This window comes from Triplophysa dalaica, chromosome 4 (assembly GCF_015846415.1).
Source record: "Triplophysa dalaica isolate WHDGS20190420 chromosome 4, ASM1584641v1, whole genome shotgun sequence".
Classification (NCBI taxonomy): Eukaryota; Metazoa; Chordata; class Actinopteri; order Cypriniformes; family Nemacheilidae; genus Triplophysa; species Triplophysa dalaica.
The window spans coordinates 22,499,420-22,520,210 of NC_079545.1; the positions used below are offsets into that span (position 1 = coordinate 22,499,420).

At 37.8% G+C, this 20,791-nt stretch overlaps 1 protein-coding gene across 1 annotated transcript in view; it reads right to left on the reverse strand.

Annotated features, from left to right (window-relative positions):
- efnb1 (ephrin-B1) overlaps positions 1–7,466 on the reverse strand; it is a 35,546-nt gene extending 28,080 nt beyond the window's left edge. Inside the window, exon 1 of the mRNA XM_056745767.1 lies at positions 6,437–7,466. Within this exon, the coding sequence (XP_056601745.1) occupies positions 6,437–6,555 (119 nt within the window). The 5' untranslated portion in view covers positions 6,556–7,466. The remainder of the gene's footprint in view (positions 1–6,436) is intronic.
- Positions 7,467–20,791: the final 13,325 nt, after the last annotated feature.

The following is a 20,791-nucleotide window of genomic DNA, read 5'->3' on the forward strand; positions in this document are numbered from 1 at the left end:
TGCCCACTGTGTGTGTGTGTGTGTGTGTGTGTGTGTGTGTGTGTGTGTGTGTGTGTGTGTGTGTGTGTGTGTGCGTGCGTGCGTGCGTGCGTGCGTGTGTGTGTGTGCGTGTGTTTGTCTGAATACCGAGCAGGTTCTCAGTTGCTTGACTCGCAATCCTCTCTTTGTTCACGGGAGCATAAATGTGTTAAGTGTAGATATTTGCTCTCAATCCCTCAGTCTGTGCCGTTATGCGCAGTCCATGCATAAAGTAAACATTCAAGCGTAAGTGCGCACAAACAGAGGTGTAGAAAACAACAGATCGCAAACCTCTCTTTACATTGAACGCTTAAAGTCTCCCACCTCGCACCCATGTGTTTGTTGTGTGTGTATTTGTGACAGGCACAAATACCCAAAGTCACTTCACAAGGAGAACTACATCTGTTGTACAAAGGAAAGCATGTTTGTGTCTGTTGGTACGAAGAGACAGATTATAGTCATGTCTTGCATGAAATAGATTTACTTGAAAATGTTGTGCCTCTGTTCTTTAAAATGAAAAATGGAGAAACTCTGGGGTTTACTTGACGTTTTTGAGTCTAACTAGATATTTAAATAATGAGTGATCAAAGATGGATGAAACTAAAGTGGCTCTAACAGTAAGCAATAAAGTTTTTCTTAATTTCATAATTTTTGCATATTTTACTTAATATCAATACAGTGTAGTCTATGTTAATTTACTGTGCATTAACTAATGTTAACAGGTACAACTTTTGAATTTAAAATTGGTAAATGTTAGGGTTAATAAGATTAAAAGGATTAATAATGATCTAAGATTAATAAATGCTATATTTTAAATATTGTTCATTGTTAGATGTAAAGATTCACTGTGAGTCGGTTGAATATCTATTATAATATGTGACGATTCTTGTCGGTTGAGATGTTAAATGAATCGCAATACATGATTTGAACAGCAGGGTCAGCTGTGAATGCAAACTTGGAAAATGTGTATATAGTGATATTTTTTTTTTAAATGCTAGAAATGCAAAGACAAAGTCTTAGTTTGTTTTTACTAAAGAGACTTTTGAATTATTAGTTTTTTTCATGGTTTTGGAATTTGTTTTCAAAATTGCAGTTTAGTTTTATTATTCGATATAAAATATATTTTTAAGTTACAAAGAAATTCGCTGAATATGAGAAATAGTAAAAGGGCATTTGTTCTCAACTCATTAAAAATAAATTGTATTGTGAGCTAAGTGAATCGTTACATCCCTATTGTTAATGTTATTTACAAATACAACCTTATTGGACAGTTTTATCAAGATCACTTTAGTGGCTTTTCTGCACTTATTTTGTGTCTTTCTTCAGTTCAGAAGATTCTGTCAACGTGTCAAACTTCAGGTACTACCATGTCTGAATGGCACAAAACATATTTGAATTCAATAGCAATACCCTTAATTCACGATCATATTATATTCATAACCAAACGATATGTTTTGAATTAAAAAAATAATATGCAAATTTTCAAGGGTACAGTAATGTTATCAGATTGTACTTTGATAAATACCAAAACATCATTATCATCTAGTCTGAGAAATCCCCTAAAAACCTGTCTGTTTACATACACACACACATTTACTTAGCTATATAAACAATGGCATACCACAGGCTTCTGTTGTTTTTAGACACTTTACACACTTCCCCAAACCTGAAAAAATGCATTTTTAAATAACAAACATGATTTACTTTATTTATAAATCATTTTGACCTTTACGGAAATCCACCGGATGTCCCCAAGGGGCAGTTGTGTCAGATCAAACTAACTTTTGGTGACAGTTTTGTTCCCAAAGTCCAGCTAAGTAAACCCACACAAACACACGCACATACTGCAGCTGCCGCCGCTGCTCTTCTGTCGTGTGCTCCAGCAGACCCTACAACTACAAACATTACAGTCCTTAAAACAACACGAGCGGCGGACTCGGAGCGCGTCTGTGCTTGTGAGAGGCGTTTAAGGAGGCTGTGAGGGCCCAGTGGTCATGCTTGGTCAGGGACAGACAATGTGCTTGTGTTACTCAAGCGCTGTTGCTAATGAAGCACTCCCTGCATGCGCGCACACGCGGACGTACAATAAAAATTAAGTTTCACGCAAGCGCCCGTCTCGTTCTCTTTCAGTTATATTGCATGTGAGGACATGTCTCTCGTATAATGTCTACAGTAATACAGTTTTAAGTTGCACACCTTTAAAATACGTTATAGACGTATCTGAAGGAAACTCTGATGATATAACGCTAACAGCAGAACCCAACACACAACACCGTGAAATGTTATCAACGACAGAACAAAAGCCACTTCTCACACACTTCAGACAGAAACAGGTCTGTTGTGGAAATGCTGGCTGAGACAGAGGGATATGTGTGTGTGTGTGTCGGCGTGAATCCTCTCTTGCTGTTCAACATATTGAAACTCTGACAGAGTTAATCTCCTCACTGTCAACTCCTATTATAACACCACTGATCATGACATACACACACACTTACTCATGCATGCACAAACACATACACAGAGTCAGGCGTACACAATTGTCAATGCGAACAGTCGCATGATTAAAGGTAAAAAGACTCAAAGAAGAATTGATATTGCCGTGGATGACTGAATATGCACAAGAATGCATCTAAAACTTTGTACGAATTCGGCCTCGCATCAGTCAATTGCTATAGAAACATATAACTTGGATCACAAGTTGAGACTGACATGGTCCCTCAACAGGTCAAAGGTCACTGACATCTTTTCATGTCATAATCGGAACGGATACATTCTTCAGACCCAAAAATCTGCTGCCTATCAACCGTTACAATTAGTTTTTAGAAAATTCTGTGTTTTAGGAACCGCTGCGAATCGCCTAGTGCATTCGCTCGCAACACTCACAGGGACAAAGTTCGTGTCTGGCCAGTGTCATGTATCAATCTTATTTTCAAGCTTTAAACTTTTAAATCTTAATTCTAGAAGTTACCCTTTGAAGAAAATTATAGAATTGTAATCATTTCTTTTAAGACCTTAAAGTTTCCCTCAAAAATTGTTCCTGTGTAGCGAAATGCTGCTAGGCTCCTATAAGCTTGCTCTCTTACACACACTACATCAGTCTAAAAACTCGCAAAATAACAGTGTATTTATGAGAGCATGAAACGGGCAATTTGTGTTTGATTTTTACCATTCCAAAGCACGATCATGAGCTACGCAGGACACTGCTGCTTGCAGGCAGCCGAACACGCACATAGAAGTTGCTGATTAAGACGAATTGTGTAGCACGCCGTTTTGAGCAAATGAACGAACATGTACGCATGAATACACTCGCACACACCAAAACATAAGCAAGGTACTTCAGTAGCATTTTTTAGCTAATGAGAGACAGATTTCCAATTAGCTCCTCATCTCCTCTCGAACCACTGGAATATGTCCAAAACACACACACATGCATACATATATCACGCATTCCCTGCTTTGTTCCTAAAAGTCCCAAAGCCAATAGAAATGTGCATCTTTTGCAGTCATTCATCACAAAATAGTTCGTATAGCGTGTATTCCTTATAAGTCAGCATCTGCCAAGAACTCAAAATGTAAATGCATTGTAACAGAGAAAACTATTTGATAACATAACTGGAAAGTAAACTGAGTTTCTCTTTGTTTATCCGTTTCTGCTCAACTGGGTGTAAGTCTGTGAAGTATGATAAAGGTTGCATGATATAACCAGAAATCTGTGTTTCAATGTGATAATTGTCCCAATGATTAGCTACTCTATTCGTCTGTCTTGCATTATGGTCTCTCTACCCACTAGGACGATACTTCTCTTTTCTTCCCTCCGGGCAGAGGAAGGGAGGGGTGTCGTTTTTAACATTTTTCTCAGTCCAAATTATAACTGTGAACCATGCAGACAGAAACAGAATTATACATTGGGAACCGGCGGTAAGTGTGTGCGTGCGTGTCTGTGTAGTTGCATCTAGAAGTAATTAAATTTACATAATTGTGTCAACAGAATAAATCAATAAAGCTCTTGTTCCACCAAATGTTTTTTCCAGAAAAAACGCAGCAGTGGCTTCGGCGTTCCGTAAACTTTGCGTTTGATATAAATATAAGAGTCGAAAGGGGTGGAGGACACAGCCAGTTTTTCTAATTTTATAGTCCTTCAATTATATTTTGCATTCATTCAGACCTAAACAAAAATGGTACATTATTACGGGTATGTGAGCTGTGTGTGCGTGATCGACTCACTGTCGAGAGTCTGGTAAGAGGTTTAAAGAGTGACTTAGTGTTGGATGCTCCCATATGTCCGCTGCAGAGCAGTTCGCCCTGAGACCCATATGTCCTCATGAGAGTACTTAGGATAAGCCGATCGTTCAACAATCAATTTAAATCACAACTATGTATTCGGTTGGTGCAGTGTGAAGTTTCAATGAGACGATGTGGTATTGCATGTTCGAGATACCAGTCTGATCTTCTCTTAAACTCACAAACACAAATTCTGATACTCTTACATTCTTGAGTCACCATGTAAGACTAACTGAGAGCCCCACACACGCTCGTGCACAGGTGCATACACACACACTGAAAAATATCTAAAGAAAACATTAGGCACTTTAAAAAAACAAGCACCAACTGTGGTTAAACAGTGCAGGCTGGTTTGAGCATTTGTTCCCGTGGACTTTAGATCCTCTCATTAAATGAGAAAAACAATTCGCGCACAAAACTCAATGATTCAGAGGGGTCACGGTTTTAAAATGTTTCCCTAATGCAGGAAAGTCCAACACCATTCATTGCAATCCTTCCTGTTTTCTTTAAGTTCTCTAAAATTAAAAATAACAGCAATTTAAATAAATGCGCCGGATCTAAGTTGCTTGTAAGCCTTAAAATGTTTCTATTTATTCCTTCACACTGGCCTGTAAAAAACACTCGTAAACAGAAAAGTGCACTTAACAAAACCTTAAAATGTAAGTCCGAGTTAAAAAACTTTTTATAACTTTTGTTACTTTTTCCAGTTTCATTATATTTTTTATTTAAATGTCAAAAAGATATGTTTAGCTTATAGCGTATGTCTATTCAATGTAATGTTTTAACTTTAACCTTAACTTTATTAACGCTTTTTTGAATTGTTAACCATTTTAAACCGGTTAACACAGTTGTTTTTAGATTTAATCTTAATCTACTTTCCTACTAAAATATTTTTTTCAGTCCACCCGTATGAGCACTTTAAATAAAAAAGTTTGTAATTTATGATGCTGTTATAATTTTACAAGTACAATTTATGTTTTCACGTCTTTCCAAATGCTCAAGTTTATTGTTCATCTTTTACAAGCCATTTTGAGAGACTCCTTAATTAAAATATTCCCCCGACTAAAACCCAGATGAAAAACACATGTGTACTATTCCTGTCCCCCTGTTTACGCGCATAACTCGGGTGGCTGTGTCTGATGCCTTATTCAGATGCCTACCTAGACAGTGTTTTTGCTCCACCACCTATGGTGCTCAATATGCTGTCTAGGTGACCAAATCCTGTCCAGGTAAGGAGCTCAACAGGTTTTGATTCATTGCCCATAACAATGTAAAACCTTCATGTTTGTCAACTGACGCGCAAATTGAATTGCAACTTTATAACCAAGGTATACATTATCAAAAGTACCTACACCTACTACGTCTAAATGCAAACTCAAGCAACAAACTTTCCATATTATTCTGTTGAGTCAAGCTTAGGTGGCGTCTCGAGCCATTATTCAGGTTAAGTAAACATGTTGGACGTTCCCTTGAACGTTTTATGAGCACCAATCAGGGAGATTTTATGACCGTCTAGGAAACCCCTGCTTAAAAACCTATTAACTCTCTCTCTCCCCACTGACGTGCTACGACACGACTCTGATTTGATCAATATGACAGCCGCCGGGACGCCGGATTTGGGCAGCCCGGTGGCGGACAGTCAGTTCGCCTCTCCTGGGAGAAGCAGAAAAGATCAGCACGGCGTGATGGCGAGAGAGCGCGCTGCGCGCAACCCACAAACAATTGGGGGAATTTTTTTAGTCTGTTATGAATAAGGCCCTTAATAAAGCCACTGAGACTTTGAACTATTTATCCGAACTGTTCTTAAATTATGTTTTTCGTATCAACCATTAACTAAGTTGTACTTGCAATACTAGTTTCTCGATTTACAATTGCTCGAGAGGTTTTATGGTGGTGTATGACAGCTGTGTCTTGTATCCCCGAGCGCACTTGCGCGGTCATACCGAGATCGAGATGAACCCCAACACGAACGCGCGGTTCGTTTAATCTTACCAGGGACCCCACGGAGCTCTCGAGACCCCAATGCGTTAACGTGTCTGTTGTGTGAACAAGACAACTTGGATGACTAATATGTAACGATTATATAGCGCGCGCTCTTTCCAATCGATAACAAAATCAAACGCGCACAATCACTTACTTAAAATTTTGTGAATTCCACACGACCGACTCCAATGATTTGGCTGCGGGTAACGCGTATCTGCACATGAGTGTCACAATCCAGAGATAATATTTCCACGAGCCGTCACTTCCAGCCATCTTACACGGTGCACGGAGAGACACGACCCCGCAAGAAGATAAGATCCTTTCGATCGACTGTACTCCGGATTCCCGAACCACATTCAACAGAGTGGCGTGCAGGTCAGGCGTCCCGGCGGAGGGTCTCCATGTTAAACTTCCAGATCCCAATTTTTACGTGTGTCGCCTGGAGGAAGAAGGTGTCTCGCAATGTGGCACGACGGCTTCTGTGCCAGCGTGTGCTTGTGTGCACCTTGTTTTCATCTATTTGTTAATTTTTTTAATGCTGACCTTAAAAAAGGTCAAATCACGCCTGATTCTGAGTGACGTTCAGCCAGGTAAACGGGTCTTTCCCTGCTTACGACCGTCAGACCCACGTTGGGTTCGGGTTGGCGCACAAATCCGGTCCTGATCATGTGTCAGATTTAAAATTAGACTCCTTACGCTTTTGATCCTAGTTCATGGAGATGCTCGTAAATCCCGAGGTAGTACACGATAAGACTTCTTATCTGAAATTTATAGACCAATATCCATGTTCAAAGTGACCAAGAACAACGCTTAACTTTCAGTCACAGGACTGCCAAAATACCTGTCCGGCTCCATTTGCCTGTTCGGTGGGGGGAAAAGCGCGTTAAAAGAAAACTAGCTCTGCGGCTTCTTCGATTGTTTCAGTTGGTTGGAGATTTCGCCACGGCGTTTCAAGGCTTCCCTTTGATAGACGGGATATCGGCTACTGTCCGCTCCTGGTAGCTGTGCCTGAAGGAGCGAGCGATTCCATCCCGATAATATAAACAGATGGGGAAACTCCAGCAGCTCGGTGCTTTTTCAGGGAGTTAATGGAGCGTCTTCCAGTGTTGGGTGTTGTTTGAAGTTGTTGGCCGCGGATCCGGTGCGTCCACAGTCAGTCCCGTACACCGTACACAACGCAGTGGCTCGAGATCCATCACCTCCACTCCCACCGAGCTGGAAAACCCCGCCCAACTCGGAAAAGGACCAATCACAGTGTGTATTTAAGGTGACGTCTCAACATGCACAGACGCACGGCCAGTTTCGGAGAAGTTGAGATACGAAACGCGATTTTTATAACAAATGTGTAGCGAGTTTTTCAGATGAGAAGTTAACACGCAACCTGTGCTTTAAATATAAACTATAACCAGTCATTTGCACATGTTGTATGCTTTTTTTTATTAGTTTCACTGTTAATTAATGATTAGTCTATATGTCTTTAGTCTGTGATATATTTTCGCTTAGGCTACTCCGTTTTGCGCATTATATCCGCCAAAATATGAATATCAGAAAAGTTAATTTAAAAACTGAAGTCGGATTTAAAATGTGTTTGAATTCATAAGGCATCACAATCACAGCTAAAAACACGGGTATTCGCAGTATGTTTAATAACAGATTTAGCATCATTATCCCAAAGACATCCAAGAGAGTGACACTAATGATATTTGATGGTCAAACAATGATAACGCTACTCCTTTCAGTAGTCAATACCGCCCCCTATCGGTTGTTAAAATCAGCCCACGCCGCCTCCATCTCAAAATTATTTCCTTTTAGCTTTTTTAAATAAGTTTAACCTTATAATATAGTACAATCCGTTTAACAAATAATGCACACATTGCTATATACTTAAAACAATAATTCAGGGTCAGTTTAGATGTGTTCAATTCTTTATCATTTAAATTGCACATATGTTTTGGCAATCCAATCTGTAAATTTTTTAATTCATTTGTGTGTGCTTCTTCCTGAGTGAGATATTCTGAGTGACATATGGTGCCGTTTCATTCTACAATACCACCAATGTGTGTGGTTCTTGAGAAGGACATATGTCTCGAGGAGGGTTCATTCTACGGTGTGTGTTTAGATAACATAAGTGTGCTTTAGCTTTTTTCTTCTGGAGCTCTTCTGTGTGAAATGTCAGTTTATTCATTGCCCACATTTAAATCAGGTCTGAAAGGCCGAGCACATATTTAGAAATGATATATGTGGAGCCGTGTGATCTGTTTAAAGAACTCATCCGCACTGGGAGAAAGGGCAGTGTCTGTTCTGAGACGGATTTTAGTTTGCTGGTGTCTGAATGTAAAAGTTATTGGAGTTTTGGAGACATGCTGCTTTTATCTGTTTTTACTCCTTACTTGTCTCCAGATTTGTGTGTTATTTGTGCATGTCCTTTCCCTCAAGCTCTAAAACCTGACCATTTCTTACTACACCACTACTTAGTGCTATATCCTTCTATGCAACTTTGAGTTTAAGACTTGAGTTTGAGTTTAAACTACCACTTTCTGGTAGTTTTGCATATGTTTTTATGTTTATCTGAGATTATTTTAATTTCAGTAGCATTTGGCAGAAATGAAAAAGATATGTTTCAGCGAGCTCAGAAAGACCAAAGCCACACACACAGACACACATATACATCGACAAGTTGTAATTACTGCAGTGCATTTGTCAACAGTTCCTCACTAATATGTCCACACTTTGCACTTGCATTTGTACCATACAGTTACATGTGTTTGATTTGTTTATCTTTCATTGTAATATTTCAAAATCATTTAGATTACGTGTTGGATCTGACATCACATGTTAGGTAAACACAGATGTTTTTGAAGCCAAAAAACGTTCTCATGAAAAACGCTTTATTAAGACCTTTCACTGCAATTCATGACAATTACGTTCATTTAATTTCCCACAAAAAAGCATACTGGCTATAATGTTTACTTTTTTGTTATTTTGTAATGTTTACTTTTCCCATTTTCAAACTAAATATAAAAGATTCCCAGCATTCAGAGCACAATGTGTGTGGTACAAACATACAGTTAATGTATATTCACACATCTGTGCAACGAATGCATTTTTAAAATAAGCATTTCTTACAAGACAAAAAGAAGGCAGGTGTTAATAAGGATCGGACGTAGTTTGGGTTGTGAGGGGGGTTTAACAACATTCCACCCTCTTTCTTTTCCTTCCTACCTTTTGTGCATCGAGAGGGCATTATTTGGGTTTGGTCCAAAATACAGTAGATTAATTAAACAGTGCTTTAGAATACTGTCATGTGTGTGTGTGATAGGGTGGAGGAATGGATGTTATGGAGGAACTCAGGAGGGTGTTGATGGAATATTCAGCCAGATAATAGACCAATTTCACACACACCCCCCACCCCAGCACACACACTTCTCTCTCTCCCACACTCAGTCAGTAGGGAATCATGAATGACAATCCAATGGGCCCCACCCAGAAAGCCCCCTGATAGGCCCAGCTCAACACACACTCAGTAGAACATAGTAATCACAAAAAAACATTTGCACTGAGCAAAAAAGCATCACACTCCCACATACAGACGGAGTTGAAAAACACTTGTAAATGTTGCACAGGCAAAAACGGTGACACCTACACACAAGCATGTACCAACATACAGTGTGCCAGTCTTCTAAAAGCATGTGTATCTGGGAATGTGGCCATAAGCAGATGATCTGGTTGTCACGGTGAGCAGTGGGCTTGGAAAACTTCAGTGTCTCAGTATGTTTGAATAAGTGCGTGTTTGTGAGTGTGTGCGTGCGTGTCTGAACCGGTAAACTTGGCGTGAAATTGTGGTGGCGACTGTGACGGATCTTCATTTCCACCCTGACAGTGGTGCTTACACACACATATTACTGCCTTTGTTCCTATACACCAGGTTTGAGAGAGAGAGAGAGAGAGAGAGAGAGAGAGAATTTGTGTGTGTGCCCACAAGTGGATTGGTTGCACTTGCGAGGGAGGAAAATAAGGACTAAGGGAACTTTATGAGTGGTGCGGACTAATCTTAATGGTGTGTCTTTTGTTTGACCAGATTTTTTTAATCCAATAATGTAACAGGTGTGATTAAGTTAATAGAAGTCAAAAAATTGTCCTCAATAATACAGTCAAACATACATATCTACGTACAGTATGTTGCCTTTATCGAATAATACGTAAAAGTGGTGTTAAGTGCCCGTAATGATTGTTTAAGCAACCCATTATGTTCGGCAAATGGATCCAGTATTGATTTCATGTCATTGAACGGGTGTCCGTGTCTTAGGTTTGATCGTCTTTCCTCACTCTTGAATAATGTATTTCTAATGGACTCCACGCTGCACTTACATAGTCCATTTAACATGACAGGATTACGATCAATCACCGATCAATAACCTTTAACCTCTTTGCAGGTTATTCTTTAACCCCAGTTCTGAATTCAGTTCTGATGCAGAGTTGGCCTGGGAGTTGTTTAACATCTCAAAAGGAAGATTTTTGTTGAATTGGGTCATGGCTAAACTCACATGCAAACCCTCCAGTCATTTTTCCCAAGTTATAGCATAATTTGCTCTATTTATGGTTTCCTTGTAAATACTGTTAGTGAAAAAAATCTTGAAAAACGTCAAACAGCAGATTGTGGCACATAAGGAAATGAGTGAAGGATTATATTTATGCAATGAAAAACATTATAACTTAGATTGACAATTAACATAAATAGGATACATGATTTAAAGGGATACTTCAAAATAAAATAAATAAACTCAAAAATACAATCAATTTATTTCACATTTATGTCAGAAGTTAAAGGAACTGTTAACCGATAAATTGAAAATCCTATCATCATCACCCTCTGTATGAATTTCTTTGTTCTTATGAACACAGAGAAAGATATTTGGAAGAATGCGAGCAATAACAGTCCTTGGCCAAATGTCTTATAAATTTCTTTGTTCTGTTGAACACAAAAGAAGATTTTCTTAAGAATGTAGGAAAGAAAACAGTTGGAGCACTTTTGACTTCCATTGTAATTTGTTTTACGGTAGTCAACGGTGGCCAAGAACTGGAACAGCTAGAGGGAAGTATGTCAAATGTAACTTCAAGTAAAAAAATTGGTAATTTTATTTGAATTATAATACTATAATTACCATATGTTCTGTAAGTAAAAGTATCTAAGGTCTCTATACAAGTCCAATCTTTGTAGTAACGATTGTTATGCTAACAGTTTTAAATATAAAAGTTCCATTCAAGTGTGACTTGTCAATGAGTACGCAACAAAAAAAAGGTTTCATGCAACTAACATTTTTTATATAAATTTTACAAGTAGTAAATATTAATCCAGAATTCAGTGTCTGATTAAAACAGATATGTTGTTACATTTTTAAATATATGTTATCATTTAGTTGGTCTGATTGGAACGTGTAAATGTGTTTCTTTGTTTTCTTAGGCTGCCCTTGCAAATATCTTCTTTCTAGTAACGAAATATCAGAATAGATGAATGTGTGTTTCATGCTTAATGAGAGTACATGATGAAACGCTCTTCATTGATCATTATAAATCTATTAGTTCTGCCTTCTAAAAGCTCTCTGAAGCGCAGACTGACTGCACTGAGCATGAATAAACAAATGAGTGCATATAAGAGCACACACACGCAAGAAAAAGCGGAAAACTGCTATCAACACACAATTATCCAGAATTCCTTTGTAATTGAATGTATGTCTCTCTTTCTCAGTTTATCTCTCTCAAACAGTGAATCAAGTCAAATATTTTGCATAACAATCTGTATGTATATTTGTGTCATTATGGTTGCAGCTCACTGACATTAAGTTGAACTGACGTAAGTAACTGTGTCCCAATACACGGCAGCGAGATGTCCGATCATCAATCCCAATTGTCTCCCATTTTGTCTCTCTCTCTGTTCTATTCTGTATGTGTCTGTAGTTTTGCCTGCAGCTATACTCTGTGATAGATTAGATATTATCATGAAAGAATCTGATGTTATTAGCAATGGGTGTGTGTCTTGGAGAGGTACGTAAAGAGCCATCTCAATTACATCATCCCCTCTTTTCACATTATAGACAACTGTGATGTTTTATGCGTGTGCTGCGCAACGATTTAAGTTCACACTAGAGAGGTTTCACTGTGTAAAAGAATATATTTCAGTGTGTATTTTCGTCTTTGTGTGAATGTTTTAATGAGTTTGTCTGCGAGTGTGTGTACACATGAGTACATGTGTGAGTGTGAGACTTCTGTAACTTGAGGCTCAACGACTGTCCTGTTTCTTTAGCACCTGTCATTCATTTCTGACCTCACCATACCGGCCGTGAACTCTTCAAATGGTTTTTGTGTGTGTGTGTAGTGCGAGTGTGTGCGTGCGTGCACATTCGAGCGATGCAAGATGACAGTGTCCAAATCTCCCATATCCATAAAAATGTTAACATCACTCACTCAACATTTACCCTCACTAATACAGTCATGTTTTGAAAACATCGCTCATCGAAAGATTTGGTGATGTTCAAAATATGCCCTTTCAGCAAAACAATGTTTTTAATGGCCATAATAATATTGAGAATTTAAACATTTTAATACAAAAATAGTTAATGGCATATTTAGGAATGTCTAGACTTTTTGACCGCACAGACATTGGCAGCACTGAATATATAAACAGTGAACTTTAAAAATTTGTATAATGCATTTCTATTTAATAGAACTGCCCAGATTTTTTAGGAGTGCACTAAATGGTATTGTGTCTGAGATTTCTGCTCTAACAAGACTGAAATACAATACAAGCCAATTATGTTCACAAGCTTAAAGGTGCCAAGCAAGCAAAGGACCCTGTCGCTCATTAACCCCACTCTGTTCATAGTGTGTGTGTGTGTGAGTGTGTGTGTGTGCAAGCTTGTATGTATTCATTAGTGTGTGCAGTTAAGCGTATCTAAGTGGCACAGTGTGTAAGTAAATGGAGCCGAACAGCCTCTCAGCTGTGGATTTAGGGGTGTTTGTGTGACCATATATTTTTTGTGAGAAAGGGTAGAAAAAGTTGTTCACCTTTATCTCCTCTTTTTTTGTCGTTGTAATTTTGCCTCTGAGATGCACGTGTAACCCGCAAAGAAGGTCAAATGCTACAACACTTTTGAGTCATGCATGCATTTTTTTAATTTGAATGAAATACATGAAAACTTGTGCCTGTGTCTATTTCTCTTGTTCTTCAGAAATGAAGGGACAGATGTCAGTGATTGATCCCGCCCCCTCCCACTGCCCCGCCTCTTCCCCTCCCTATCAAAGGCCTGGGAGTGCCAGAGTACACATCAATCATTCTGAGTGACAGGTAGGAGTGTGTGTGACATTGTGGGAACATGTATAGTGTGTGTTAGTGTGTGTTCAAACACAAGAATTCCTCTGTCCAGATAAAGACACTTTATCTACTGCTGTCTGCCTGGTCAGACATTATTTACTACTGCCCATCCCAGGACACACTCCCTCCTTTTTAAGAGGACAAAATGGCTGTGTTTTCTTTCTTTTTTTAAGTACTGTCCATTTCTCTTTCTTTATCACCTGTGTAGCTATCAATCTTGCTATTTCATGTTGCTAAAGTCTACATCTAAATGTACTTTGTATGGTTGGATGTATACTGCTCTGTTATGACTTCATCAATTCTTAATGTAAAAAAACTGATCACACTTATATTTGTAATTTGTGGAACAATTTTTATATTTTGATATCAGTATTACTTTTACTATGAACAGCCATAACAAATTTAGTAAAATTTGACTAAAATGAAGTAAAATATAAGCGCTCATGGAAGTTTCATTAATTTTAATACATTCTGATTAATGCTGTGATTAAGTTTCATATGAACTTCGGTAATAATTTGTCATGCTGTGGATTTGATTTACAAGTTCTTGAAGAAATTACTAACACAACTAGTTAAGTACCAGTCAAATATTTTACACTAAACAAATAGACTACTTCCGTATTTAACATATTGGTAATTTAAAATAAATGTTATCTGAAATGTAAATCTAGAATATAATTTCTTTAAGTTTAAGTTTATCACCAAAGTTCGCTATTCAAAATCATATTGTTCAATTGAATCCAAAATTAAATAAAAATATACAAAGATGCAAAAAAGCAAAGTAGGATTTCATATTTATATGGGAAGAGAAAGAAACCTGAAATAAATATATTTTGGCAATTTTAATGCAACAGAAGTTTAGAGCTGTTATAATCTATTATTTAAAACTAGTATATTTCTATATTATTTAAAAGTTCCTCTAACAGAAGAATGGCCCATAAACATTTAATGAGTAAGAATCACTTTGAAGTCTTGAATAAAGTGCCCAGCAACCGCTGGAAGAGGTTAACAAACTTGCTTCAGGCGACCGCCGCTGTTAACACTCAACTTTAATCCATGCCAGTTAGCAAAGCGGCGGTATGAAAATGCCATTTCTCATAGATGTGCTTAAAATGCTTTGTTGTCAATTTCGGCTATATAGCTTTCATCTTCCCACTTGTGATATGCTGGATTCTGTGCTTGACCCTGTGAGGGCGAAGCTGAGGTCATAAGGTGGGTATTTATATCCATCCAATCAATGGTAACGGAAGGCTAAAAGAAAGAAGCAATCTGATTGGTTTCCTTCCTGTGAACGAGCCAAATTTATATCAGAATGATTCATTAATGTGTTTAGCACAGAATGAAGAGTCACAAGTGTGATATAGGTTCATGTGATATTTTCAGACTATTGTATTATTTGTAAAGTAGATATTTGTTCCACACAGGGAGGATTTCAAGTACACACACACAGTTAATGTAGTTTTATTCTTATTGTAGGTTTGATGGTAGATCTGTTTTAACCTTCCCTGGCTGTGTTTTCATCTAATTCTTCCTCGAGGAGTTTATCATCCTTTCCTTTTTGATAGTGTAACATAATTATCAGCATAATGAATGCGGGGCGTGGGAGGATGAAGTAATTCAATTATTAAACTCATAAAATACTTCTGTTGAGGTCAAATACACAGTGTCATGCCTCACCACTCACCAAGGACAGAGATGGGGGGAGGAGGGAGGATTTTGAAAGGTGGATCTCTGAAATAGTAGGAGGACACCAGAGGAAAGGGAGTGAGAGGGAATGTTATGGACCCGGTCATGACCTTTGATATCTCACTGAACATCACTGTGACAACTACAGTTTGACTCGGCCCGTTTAATTAATCGCAGTCTCTCTCTCTCTCTCTTTCTTTCTTTCCCTGTCTGCACAGATGTGTTCCCATTGTGAGCAGTAACTTATTTGATTTCTGTACATGTTGGTTTATTTAACCACGAGTCAAAGTACATTAAAAAGGTTTTTTGAAGCTGTCTGTGTGGCACAATATTTGCAGTTGTTTTTAGCAAATGCATCCATGTGTAGGGGTAATGTTTCAGAATTCAGAACTAGAAGGTTTTTGTTTTACTTTCCATAATGCTTAAAGGGGTAGTTTAGCCAAAAACTAAAATTCTGTCATGAATTACTAACCCTCAAGTTGTTTCAAACCTGTATAAGTTTCTTTGTTTCTTTGAAGAGAAAGATATTTGAAAGAATGTTAGCAACTGAGATTTCTGGTGCACCATTGACTACCATAGTAGAAAGAATTCTTGTTTTTTTCTGTTAAACACAAAATGAGATATTTTTAAGAATTGAGGAAACCGAATAGTTCTGGGGCACCTTTGACAACCATTTTAATTGTAGTCAAATCTTTCTTTGTGTTCAGCAGAACACAGAATTGCGTTATTTAACAACATTTTCATTTTTGGGTGGATTATCTCTTTAAACCAAAATGGCCATTAATAATGAATATGTGATTGAAATGAAATTAAATAAAAGGCCGAATACTAACATTTACACCCTAAAACATTCTGTGCTGTGTTGTTTCAGCCCAATTTGCTGTGTTCTTTTAAACCAATGTTGGGTCAAATATCCCATTTTCTAGGTTAATTTAACCCAGTGATAAATTTTGGCCCAACAAATAACCCAGCATTTTTTATAGTGTAACAGAGTGTAACAAGTAGGTCTGTGGCACCACTTCTTCAGTTTTGTTACATACTCGTAACAGGTATGCACGTTCTTATCACCAGTAAAGTATAAGCCATTTTAATGCTAAAGTAAAAGTAAACTGTTTAGGATTCAACTGTGTGTATGAGAGAGAAGAAGAGTGACATGAACAGAGATAGTAAGCCTAATGATGTGGTAGCACTAAGCTGTTCCTCTCATTACACAGACTGACATTTGCATGCTAATCTGGAATTAGCTGTTAAAATATCTGGGAGTGACTGACGATTTCATCAAAACTTCATCTGTGTGCCTGACAAAGATAAATAAGAAGGTATTGTTGTGTTCTTTTAATTGAGGAAAAACATTTTTTTTGTTACTTAAGTAATCAAAATTGTGGTTTCAAGTTATTTGTTTTTATTTATGTATTGTTATGTTTTTTTTTATTTACTTTTAAAATGCATTTTATCACATGTCTGTAAAAACTGTAAACTGTGTTAATTTTGAGATAATGAGCATCAAAGTTTAATTATTTCAATATGATTTTAATCTTTGACGTGACCTTTCTCAGTCAGCATTAAATATGTCAAAGTTATATTTTTTACACAATGTTCTTGACATTATGTAGAATTATTGTTTTGTAGAAATCCAGATACAGGAAATCACAAAATGACTTTAGCTGTTTTTACAGGCAGGGTCGGAAATATATGGAGATCTGGAGTGAATAACCCACACACAACAGTAAAAATGCAAAATATTACTAAAACCAACAAACCAAAAGAGGAAAGTAAAACATCTTGAGGTCATTATTCTGCCTTCTTAAGTGTGTGTGGTTGTATAATTGTGTCTGTAAAGTATGTGGGTGTGTATAAGGCCATTAGGGTTGGTGTTATTAAGGTCTTGCAGAGGAAGGACAATGTCCAGACATCCAAATATAGCCTTGAAGGTCATCGAAAAGGTCAGCATGCCTGAAAAAGACTCTTGTGTATGTTTGTTCAGGTGTGGACATGTGTGTTTGGTTGAGTGTGTATATATTTGAGCATACAGTTACAGTAGTCTCATATGATAGGGTTAAATCATACACACTCTTGAGTGTTTACCACTAATTGAATCCAGCAGCTTCTGGCTCCTCCGTTTCTCTATGTGCTGAGATGTCACTTGGTCCCTCAGTGGAAACGCATGACCCCCATTATGCCATTATGTCATTATATCATTATGAACTGATTTGAAATCAGAACACAAATGCACGTTGAGAAAAAACATGCCGAGGTCATCTCGCAGCTGAACTTCAAAAATATCTCTTAACTTCAATCTGCTTGTTGCTCTGACCCGGTCGAGTGTGTGTGTTTGCATGTGTGGGAATAATTAAGTTAATGTCAAGAGTCTGAAAATATATTAGTCAAATGTGTAATTTTAGTTTTCCTTGTAATGTCATTTACGTGTCGTTATCTACAAATATTCCAGATGTGTGTGTAGACAGGCAAGTGACAGGTTTACTCTTTTTACAGCTATCTTTATCAAAACACATTCCTCCTTTTCAAGCGCACAAACATACCCTGCTGTGTCAAAGACAACCACTCTATACAAACTGCACCTGTCTGACTCATCTTACTCGGAGAAGGGTCTCACCTGCCCATGACCTGACCACTAAATCACCCGCACACACACACTTACGGCACTAAATCAACATACCTTCATAAATATGTAGATGTTACACACACACAACTTCATGTTACATAGTCACGAAAAGAAACCGACCCGTAATATGAGTTTAAACGCCGCAGACCTTCTTACCTCACCTCATGATCCCACACAAACACGCACACGTGGTACTTTGGAATGAGCGCATTCTGACAGGTGTCCATAAACATTGACTATTTGTGGCTTTGTAGCATATAAGAAATGTTTCCCTCTGTACTCTCAGGGAGTTTTTAGGAGTTACTTGGGATGAAGGACTTTGTGAGATGATTTTAGAGTACACTCTAAAAATGCTGGGTTATTTGGGTAAAAAAAGGACTAATCCAACCGTTGGATTGGAAATTAACCTATGGTGGGTTGTTTTAACTGATTGGTGGGTCATACATAAACCATTTTTGGGGTTAAATTAACCCAAAAGTTGGGTTCGTTCTTTTTTGACCCAACACTGGGTTGGAAATAACCTACCATTTTGAGAGTGTATATAGAAAATGGCAAACAAATAAATCATAAATTGAGCTTAAACCAACTGAATATTTAAAATGAGTGTAGTTTATTGACTCACACTTTTATTAGCATTTGCTAAAATGACTATATTGCAGCTATCCTTCTGAGACCACTTATTATATATCACACATATGTTGTGATATATTAAGCCATAAATCATTATTAGTCACCTTTATGTTAGTCACTGGGTTTTGCAAATATATAACCAATAAAAAGTATTAATAAGTTTTTGTCAACTAAACTACGACAACACATTATGCAAAATTTGGAAATACAAGGTGCCAGAAGGACAGCAATGATATGTATATTTCTTGACAAATTTGAAAATAAGAAGTTTCCATGATTTAAAATGTATTGTTGTGATTGACTGTTGTAACAAACATCCTTTCTCCATTTGTAGGGTATTTTGGTTTGCACATTTTAATTCACAGAAATCCTACAAAGCATGTTGTCTCTCAAAAACCTGCATCTTTTTTTGTCACATTATGATTTTATGATGTTAAGTATTATATGTCTCAAGGTATTTCTTCTCTAAAAGATGAAAGATGTTTGTTCTTCTAAACTACTGATATCAACACATTTAATAAACACTCATGTGGCAACACTTCATTCCTTAAAATGTCCCATACAAACTTCACATACTTGAAAAACACATCCAGGTTAACAATCAAACGAATAGTCATTTTAAATATCCCAACAATGACATCAAGATACTTATTCTGACAACCAAACAAGTTTTTGAACTTTTCTGTCAATACACCTTCTTAAAAAAGGCCTCGACATGACGTTTTCGACAACTGACTTCATTATCATGCACAAACCCCCGACAAAGCATCCATCAATTAAACAGGCCCAACCCCCCCCGCCCGTCCTCTGGTCCCACCCCCCCACTGAGATATCCCAGCATGCTCTCTGAGAAACATTCTTTCTTTTCTTTCCTTATGTTATCAATGTTCTCTTCTTCTATTTGTTCCTTAAGCTTTTGCCATCGCCGGGTTCCCTTTTTCAGAAGGGGCGGCACGCTAACTTGCCGTTACACGCTTTATGAGAGGCTTCTGATTCAACACAGAGAGCTCAATCCGAGTGAGACAGACTGACTCTGTCTTCGGTTTATTGAGATGTCGAGGAGGCAGTGACAGTGATTAGAACGCGTGTTATGGGACGGTATTTCATAACCCCAGCACTGAATGGAGATGGTTTGTTCTCATTTCCGGCTCCTCTCAGCTCTCGAGCACATTTTCAGCTGTCATTCGTAAGCGGTGCTCTCTCATCTCTTTATTTATCTACATTAGTGTCTGTTGAAAAAAAAAATTTTTTTTTGATTATCATCATAACAGTCACATTACTCATATGATTTATGTGTGCATTATTTAATACATTAAAAGTTTCTCTCAAGAAACTGAAATGATCTTATCTCAGTCTTTTTTCTTCAGGGAGTTAATTTAATGTTGCAAAGTCACACGTAACTACACACTCGCATGCACACACACAGATGAACGCACGCAGATGACTCTCTTCCAAATCTTTGACTAGTAGGATTATAAAATAAACCTGGCAGAAGATGAGAGAACTATCTGTCTGTATGTGTGTGTGTGTGTGTTAAGGGGTATCAGTAAGGAGGAGACCCAACATCTCTCAGAATAATTCTCCTCTCGAGAGGAGAAACAGAGTGATATTCACCTTGCAGGTCTGGGGTCAGTGTGTGAGTTTAGATTCACTCTCATCACTGGAATGATAAACCGGCTGCAATATTCCATTTGTTCTGGAGGAGGAGGAGAGAGGGAGGGGTAAACCAAGAGATGAGAGCAGAACTTGATCTATTTGCAGTAAATCAGTGCGGGAAGCATTTAATTAATATCTGTTGCATGCACACACACAAACACACTGTTTACACACACATAGCATCATTTGCACTCTATACTGCTCACTTGCACACCAGGTATATTATACTGAATGCTCATTTGCACTAATGGACTACTTTCATAACTGCATTAACTCATCTACTGCACTGTAACTTCAATAACTGCACTAACTCATCTACTGCACTGTAACTCTATGAACTGCATCTACTGCACTGTAACTTCAATAACTGCACTAACTCATCTACTGCACTGTAACTCTATGAACTGCACTAACTCATCTACTGCACTGTAACTCTATGAACTGCATCTACTGCACTGTAACTTCAATAACTGCACTAACTCATCTACTGCACTGTAACTCTATGAACTGCATCTACTGCACTGTAACTTCAATAACTGCACTAA